Here is a 9,175-nt window from a genome sequence, read left to right on the forward strand (position 1 = left end):
CGTCTTTTTGGGGCCCCCCCCCCCCCCAAGGCAGGATACAAACAGGTCATGGGCATTCGTCCCGCTGTGAAGGCAAAATTCGCTGAGGTTCAGGCGTTGTGCAAGACTGATCCAGACATTTTGGGAGTGGTCCCACTGGGAGTCTTGGGCAATGACGAGCAAGGTGCAGGCGAGCAGGATTCCGAAATCTTGCTGAAGTCTCATTCTCTATTTTACTCCAAAGCCGATTCCGGTTGCTGGCGCTCTCTGTCTCTCCCCCCTCTTGAAAAAGTATAACAGACTAAAGGCAGGATCTAGATATAGGATTGGCAGTTTACAAGCAAGATAAGCTTGAACTCCAAGTGTGACTTAATAGGTGTCGGCCAGCCTTGGTGGGATTGACTTGCACAAACTGGGTTATATAACCTTTTGCTTGAAGGAATGTAGTCTGCTCAGAAAAGAACAGAGAGAGAGAAATTGAGGGGGAGCAGCACTGCATGCGAAAATGAGGACACCTATATCAAAAGCCAAGAGAGTGAAGTTGGTGGCCTCGTGGGTAATATTTGGATAAAATGCAGTGGAAAGAAAACAAAAGCAATATTGTGACAAGAGTCCACCGCAGACTGCCAGACCAAGGGAAGGAGGGGACGACGTGTTGTCTGTCTGCCTGTTTACTGTATTTTATCTTCTCCTTGGGACTCAAGTGAGTCACGGTGTTATTTTAAAATGTCATCCTAGAGAAAAAACTGGTAGATTTACCGATGTTTCAGACGAGCATGAATTAGTAATCATGGGAGACTTCAACAGCCCTGATATCTGTCGGGAGGCACACAGTGAAATCCTAAGCAAAGTTACACCTTTCTCAGCCCACTAACTTCAGTGGAGTTAGAAGAATGGAACCGTGCTTAGGCAGGCGTGGTTTTAGTGATTCTGGGGCCCTGGGCCCAAGTCAGTGATCGGACCCCAGAATCACTAGGTATGGTAAGTGAGGCAGCAATCCAGACAGCACCCCACCACTACCACCCTACAGTTGAATTATTTATTTAGAAGAAGAAGAGAAGAAGAGATTGGATTTATACCCCGCCCTTCACTACCCAAAGATGTCTCAGAGCGGCTTACAAACTCCTTTCCCTTCCCCTCCCCACAACAGACACCCTGTGAGGTAGGTGGGGCAGAGAGAGCTCTTGACAGAAACTGCTCTTTTTCAAGGACAGCTCTTATCAGAACTACGGCTTGCCCAAGGTCATCCAGCCAGGTGAAGTGGAGGAGTGGGGAATCAAACCCAGTTCTCCCAGATTAGAGTCCGCGCACTTAAGCACTACACCAAACTGGCTCTGCATTTATATGCTGCATTTATATGCTCTCCCTAGTTAGGTCAACCAAGTGGCTTACATAGTTCTCCTCTTCTTCCTTTTATCCTCACAACAACCCTCAGGTTTGGCTGAGAGGGAGTGACTGGCTATAAGTCACCCAGCAAGTTTACATGGCAGAATGGGGATTCAAACCCAGAGGTCAAATCTGGCACACTAACCACTACAATGCGCTGGCTTTCATGACCCAGCTTTCATTATCTAGATACATCTGACCCAGTAGGCTGTGGTTCCTGAAAGCTTATGTCATGATGAATTGTTCAGTTTTCCCACACACCACAAGGTGCTGCCCTTCATGACTGCACCCCAGAAAGGCTCCACGTAGTAGTAGTAGTAGTAGAAGAAGAAGAAGAAGAAGAAGATTGGATTTATTTCCCACCCTTCACTTAGAGTCTCAGAGTGGCTTACAGTCTCCCTTCCCCTCCTCACAACAGACACCCTGTGAGGTAGGTGGGCCTGAGAAAGCTCTTTCGAGAACTGCCCTTGAGAGAACAGCTTATTTATTTATTTATTTGTACTTTTTATTTATATTCCACCCTCCCTGCATGGGCAGGCTCAGGGCTGCTCTAACAGAACTACGGCTTGCCCAAGGTCATCCAGCAGCTGCAAGTGGAGGAGTGGGGAATCAAACCCGGTTCGCCCAGATGAGAGTCCACACACTTAACCACTACACGAAACTGATAGTACAAAGCTGCAGGAGGTGGAGGGGTAAACACAGGGCCAGAGGTGCCAGAACTCTCAAGGGGCAATGAAGTTTTCAATCTGTATAATGAAAACTCATGAACTTTAAAATATTTTTTTAAGAGTTTTGTCGAAGAGGTTCCAGAACACCGTTCTGGCGTGTTCCCCCAGAAAAAAAAAGACCTGGGTGAGCAGTTCACTTTGCAAAAGACGTGCAAGGTTGTTGCAAGCAAAATTTTAAAAGGGCTTTTTTTCATCATACATAAAAACATCCATTAAAAATAAGGCTTTAACTGGGCACAGGTGAAATAAAGGGCAAGTCACAAAGAAAGGAAGGCACCACCAAATGCAGGGGGACATCCAATGGCAGAGGTTCCTGCTACAGTAGAGGTAGACTTGGTGAGGCAGACTGATGCAAGGTGATGTGCGGAGGGGCCACTGGATGCCAGCTGGGTGTGTGAAACCTCATTTCAGCTAATCCATTCTCTCTCTCTCTCTCTCTCTCTCTCTCGCCTTCAAGTTGCAGCTAACTTACGGCAACCCCACAGGGTTTTCAAAGTAAGAGATGTTCAGAGGTGGTTTGCCATTGCCTGCCTCTGTATACTGACCCTGATATTCCTTGGTGGTCTCCCATCCAAATACAGACCAGGGCTGACCTTGCTTAACTTCTGAGATCTGATGAGATCAGGCTATCTCTGTCCTATCCAGGTCAGGGTACAACAATTCTAGTTGAACATTTTAAAAATCAATCTGTAATGTATCCGCCATTACCATGCAGTCAAGCACAAGCCTTTAGCTTCGTTCATTTAGAACAATAGCCAAGCGGATCCTAGCCCGCACCAATCAGAGGGCCAGGTCCGCAGCCGAGAGCCTATGAGACTCTCGGCTACTGTAAATAACCTATAGGGTGAATAGGGGCGTGTTTTGGTGGTGGGTTTTCTGTGCATATATACCGGCCTGCAGTGTAGGGGGAGGAGATGCTCCTGCCTCCCTGCCGTGACATTTTCCCAAGCCAGAATGGCACACGGGAACATTATTTGCTCTGTCAGAGGGGTTCCACTGAATGCATGCACATGGAGACCTTCATGGGGCACCCCCACAGCATTTTAAAGTGGAGTTCCCACCGGGAACTCACAACTCCAATGTGGCTGTGAGTTCCCGTGGTAGGACTCATGTACCTCATAATGTGTAGCTTGGCCCTTAGAGCACTGGCTCGACATTAGTTTTTGATCAAAGTGTTTTTATCGTAAGTGACTGAAATGCAGTTCAAAGTAATTCATAGTGAAGTCTGTGGTTGCATGCAGCAGTGCTTGGTTGCTGCCTTTTTGTTGGGCCGTAGACACGAACCTTACCTCATGTTTTGTCTTGCTTTCTGTCCTGATTCACAGATACTGGCTTGGGAGATTCTGTGTGTTCCAGCCCCAGTATGTCTAGTACCACAAGCCCTAAGCTGGACCCTCCTCCTTCCCCTCACGCTAACAGGAAAAAACATCGCAGGAAGAAAAGCACTAGCAATTTTAAACCTGACGGTATTTCAGGCACTGCTGAAGGTATCTATTTTACATTATCTTCACATACCGTATTGGCACGTCCCAAATGTCTCACTGCTGCCTTCATCTAGGGGTATTTTTGTGTTCTGCCGCTGACTTGCTGTGGTATCCTGGGACAGTAAAAAAAGAAAATCTGTCATTTTGCAGAGATGAGCCAACTTCTTGAGATGATAGACTTCTTTCATTAGTCAGCTGTAAAAATTCAGGCTGCATCTGTAGGATACCCTCCCAACCCACCCTGTGAGTGAGTCCCACCAAACTCATACCCATGTGCAGGACTGTAACATTGAATTCTTAGACTTCTATTACAGAAATACTTCTGTCCCGTGTCAGTTGTCCCCCCCTAGACAGACTAAACAATCTGCTGGAAGCGTTCTTCTTTATGCCACAACACACTAGCTTTATTCTTAAAATTAGTGATCAGATGCACAGATATCATTTTGCTGTTTGGATTGGTTTGGGTTGTTTGCACAACTTAACTCATTAATGCTTTTGATTAAGGCACGGTTACCAGAACTACAGCCTCTCTCTCTCTTTGCTGATGAAAGTCAGTGAAGGCAATGAATTAATTTTAAAGTTGGAACTTAGTAGATGCAATCTTTGCGAAGGGACTGGGCAAATGATTTTGATATTAGTATTTTGATGGTATTGATGTTTTTAGAGGAACATTATGTTCAAGATTCTTTCAAAATACATCAAAGAGCATTCAACAGCAAAAGTTTCTAAAGAGCAAATCCCACTGTATTTGGTTATTTATTTATTGACAAAATTTCTAGGCTGCTTTTCTCCTGTGAAGACTCAAGGTAGCTAACAGTAGTAGCTTAAAAAACAATCCAAGCTCATATACATTTCAGAATAAATAAAACACCAGCCACTACCAGAAAATACAGAGCAAATACACTGACCAAATGCCCTCTTTATTTTATTTATTCATTCATATATTTAGTTCAATTTAACCCCACCCTCCCTGCCCGAGCAGGTTCAGGGCGGCTTACACAAATGGCAACAAGTAAATAACAAGTCTTCTCCAGCAACATAGCATAAAAGCCCCAAAATGTGAAAAGCAATAAATAAACCCATGAAGCTGCCTTGTAGAGTCTCAGACCAGAGGTCTTTCACATCACCTACTTTCTGGTCCTTTTAACTGAAGGTGCCAGGGATTGAACCTAGGACCTTCTGCAGAGGTTCTTCCACTCAGCCACAACCAATGCTCCCTCTAAGCTGTGGAGTCTTGTGAGCAAAAATTCTACCTTGTGAGCTACCAGCATTCAAGTTGTGAGCGGGAGATTTGGCTACTGCATAAATTAATTTGCTCTGGAGCCACCCCTTCCTGAGCTAAGACAAAAATCTCTGAGCTGGAGGCTAAAAAGCTGTGAGCTAGCTCACACGAACTCAGCTTAGAGGGAACACTGGCCACAACCCCTCTCCAATGACGTAAAAACTAATAGCAATACTACCTAATTGCATTCAAGCAGTATCCAAATACAGTCAGGCCCCAGAAGAACCCTGGAAAAGAAGAGACACTCATTCAAAAGAGAGCAACTGAGTGCATTGCTGGTCATTCCTGTGAGTTACAGAGGCAACGTGGGAAAAGATCCCAGCACTAGAGATCCCAGCGAGTCCACAGCCACCAGCCACCCCAGGGGAAGGCTCAGTAAAATTGTTCCCAGGTGGCTCTCTCCCTTGCAGCTTGGAGATTTCCGGGCAGATAGGGAGCTTGCTGGAAAGCTCCGAAGGTGAGAGGACTTCCCCCACAACTGGAACGGTGGTTAGCCTTCTAGCTGCATTCTTTACTTGGCTCCTTTGGGCAGTTTGGGGGAGACTACAGCCGGGCCGGGCCCCTCTCCAGTGGCAAGCTGGCGGGAATCAAGCAGGCCCAAATATAGCGGTGGCATATTTCCCCACACTTTTCAGTCCTTCCCCAGACTGGATGTTGCAGACCTATAGGAGCCCCTGGGCCCTTCCACCCTGCTTTCTCATTCAACAAGGGAGTCAACTAGGCCCTCAGACATTGGGGTATCCAGCTCCTGTCTGGCCCATGACGAATCCCAGCCGCGCTTCAGCTGCAGGCAGAGAGGGGAGAGAGTGCAAAAGGGCTCATTCCAGGAGGGATTCTCATTCAGTTTTGTCACACAGATTGCCCCTTTCTTTGAGGTCCCCGCCACCAGACAAGCGGCTGAGAGGGACCATCAGAGGAAGAGGGTTCCCTGTCCCCAGATGCTTCTGAAACCAGGCCTGGTCGTGGAAGGCACAGGTAGGCTGGACATGGGAGGGAGTATAGAAATCACAATGTTCCCTCTAAGATGAGTTAGTGTGAGCCAGCTCACAGTTTTTTAGCCCCTGGCTCACACATTTTTATCTTAGCTCAGGAAGGATGGCTCCAGAGCAAACTAATTCATGCAGCGGCCAAATCGCTCGCTCACAACTGTAATGCCAGCAGCTCACAGAGTAGAAGTTTTGCTCACAGGACTCCATAGCTTAGAGGGAGCATTGCCCAGGACCTGCCATGGAATTGGATGAACTCCCTTCAGCAAAGGGCTCTTTTTGTCAGCTCAGACAAATTGGAGAGAGACTAATCAGGGGAGGAGACGTCTTTGCAGGAAAATTCAGCTAAGCTTTTCCTACCAGAACATCTTTGGTGTTTTTTGCGAAAAGTAATCCAGTCTCATTATCAGATAGAAACTACAGGGGTTCCTAGGTCCTCAGTGTCTGCTAAGTTAGATGGGAGAGGCTTCAAATGATCAGCAAAAGGGTCTTCAGCGTGTCCCTTCCCAGACCTTTTTGACGGCATCCTTAAAGCAGACTGGGTGACTCGCTCACAGCCATTGCCAAGAAGTTCTGTGCCCTCTCAGAGGATACCTTGAAAGACTTAAAGGTCCCTCTGGTGGATGCATCTATGGTTGTGTTACACTCGGGGGTGGTCCTGTCCAAAGACAGCGATAACACATTGAAGGACTCTGTAGATAGAAAAAAATGAAACTGTGCTCAAGAAATCTCATGAAACTTCTTTATTAGCTATACAGGCTTCATTAGTTCTGTCCAATTTTACAAGGACAATCATTTGCAATATCTAGATGTGGATCTGACCACTCTTAAGAGATCCCTTCTGAAAATCAAGAGGGCTGCAGAATTCACCTCTGAAGCACCTCAGGATGCAAAGTAGGTCTGTGCCAGAGCACAGGCAGCCAACGTAGTGGTTATGCGGAACCGTTGGCTGAAGCACCAGAAGGTGGATGCCTTGTCCCAATCTAATCTGTTGGCGGAAAAAAACAGGAAGCTCTCAACAAAATGCTAATGGAGACCAAAGAGAAGAAGAAGGCCATTCCATCGACCTCCACTTATATGGATAAGGATGGGAAAGCAAAACCTTTTCATTCCTTTTGCAGCTACAGAGCTCCAATGTGAGGAAGAGATCCCAAAGACCTCAGGGGTTCACGATCCTCAGCTTATCAGTCAGAGTTCCAGCAGAGACCTACTCCCAAAACTGGCAGGACAGGAACCAGGCGAATAAAAAAACAGCAAGCGTGACTGGGAAGAATTGACTACAACAAATCTATAAACAAGGATTGGTACAGGATAGAATCTACCTCTTCTCCTCACCACTTTACTGCGTCCCCGGTTCCCAAGACCTAACAACGACTGTTGTTGTTGCAAGCTGTACACCACCTCCAACAGATTGAAGCGGTGGAACCAGTACCTACAGATCAGCATTTCAAAGGAGTTTATTCAATTCTGCTTCTGGTCCCAAAGAGATTTGGAGAATGGAGAGCAATTCTAAACCTGTGGGTACACAAACACGAATTCTGGATGGAATCTCTGTAGTCTATTCTACAGATTATTCACCAGAACGGCTTTCTCACATCTCTGGATCTCAGGGAAACTTATTTACATGTTCCAATACATCAGGCATCCAGATAATTCCTCCATTTTTATTTCCAATGTCAACTTTTCCAGTACAAGGCTCTTCTTTTCAGCCTTTCGGCCTCACCCAGGATGTTTCCCAAGATCCTTGTTGCTCTAGTAGCACGTTTTGTACCAACAGGAGATTCATCTTTGCTTGTATCACAGTGACTTTTTGATCAGGGCCAAAGATGTGGAAGCAGTGGCAAGGGACACGATTGAAATGCTTCAGGCACATGGGTTCCCAATCAGTGACAGAAGAGTCATCTCATTCCATCCAGAAGTTTGATCCATCTGAGTGCAAGGATAGAAACAAGCCAAGGGAAGGTCGTCCTGCAGCAGAGAAGCAGAAAAAGATCATAAAGGCGACAAAGAAAATTTGTGAACGGAGGTCTGCTGAACTAATGCACTTATCATCAATCCTGGGTCTCATGATATCCACAGTCGACTTGCTCCCTTGGGCATGATTCCATGCCAGACCCTTGCAGTGGACTCTGTTGTCTTATCAGAGAGAGATAAGGATGAAAAAACAAACAAATAAAAGTAAACTTTTCATTAAAGAAGTCCCTGAATTGGTGGACATCCCCCTTAAATTTCAATAAGGGAATAAGTTTCCTTCAGTCATCTCATCTTCTTGTGTCTACAGATGCCAGCACAGGGGGTTGAGGGGGGACACTGTCAGGGACAGGTCGCCCAAGGCGCGTGGAGTCCAGAGGAGATGACACACAGCATAAACTTGCAGGAACTGCTTGCAATCATACTGGCTTTAAGGGCCTTTCAAGATCACCTAGAAGGGAGGGAAGCGCTAATATGTGCCAACAACACAGCCGTGAGAGCACACATCAATTGTCAGGGGGGTACATGGTCAAAGTCTCTGTTTGAGGAGTCCAAGTTACTATTTCAATGGGCAGAAAAACACCTTGTGGAGATCAGAGCAGAACACCTGAGAGGTATAGCCAACCAAGAAGCAGACTGGCTAAGCAGGAAGGATCTCGGCCCAGGGGAGTGGAGTCTGAACAGGAACATTTTCCAGCAGGTGACGACACACTTTGGGACTCCAATCATGGACTTGTTAGCACTGTCTTCCCAGATTTCTTTCAAGATTCCATGACCCTGGGGCAGAGGGCAAGGATGCTCTAGTTCACCTCTGCCCCAAGGGTCTCCTGTATCCACCAACACCTCTGATCAACAAGGTCATCAACAGGATAAGGAGAGAAGGGACGGGGTGACTTTTCCTTCTGGCCCAGATGTCCATAGCTCTCTGAGCTTGTGATGATTTCAGTATTGTCACCATGGAGGCTCCCAGTGGTGCAGGACCTGTTGTCTGCAATAAAAAAGGCCAACACTATGCTGGGGATTATTAGGAAGGGAACTGAAAACAAATCAGCCAGTATCATGATGCCAGTATTATAATGCCCCTGTATAAATCAGTGGTGCGACCTCATTTGGAGTACTGTGTACAGTTCTGGTCACCACACTTCAAAAAGAATATTATAGCTTTGGAAAAAGTGCAGAAAAGAGCAACTAGAATGATAAAAGGGTTGGAACACTTTCCCTATGAAAAAAGGTTAAAGATCTTGGGGCTCTTTAGCTTGGAGAAACGTGAAACAATGGCTGAGCGGTGACATGATCGAAGTTTATAAGATTATGCATGGGATGGAGCAGGTAGAGAAAGAAGTACTTTTCTCCCTTTCT

At 46.3% G+C, this 9,175-nt stretch overlaps 1 protein-coding gene across 2 annotated transcripts in view; it reads left to right on the forward strand.

Annotated features, from left to right (window-relative positions):
- Positions 1-9,175, forward strand: part of LOC107123193 (arf-GAP with GTPase, ANK repeat and PH domain-containing protein 1-like) — a 440,455-nt gene that overhangs the window by 300,755 nt on the left and 130,525 nt on the right. For both annotated transcript variants that reach the window (XM_015426385.1, XM_015426386.1), the window contains one exon: positions 3,419-3,580. In XM_015426385.1, the coding sequence (XP_015281871.1) occupies positions 3,419-3,580 (162 nt within the window). The remainder of the gene's footprint in view (positions 1-3,418; positions 3,581-9,175) is intronic.

The sequence above is a fragment of the Gekko japonicus genome, unplaced genomic scaffold (genome assembly GCF_001447785.1).
Source record: "Gekko japonicus isolate JY-2015 unplaced genomic scaffold, Gekko_japonicus_V1.1 scaffold769, whole genome shotgun sequence".
Taxonomy (NCBI): Eukaryota; Metazoa; Chordata; class Lepidosauria; order Squamata; family Gekkonidae; genus Gekko; species Gekko japonicus.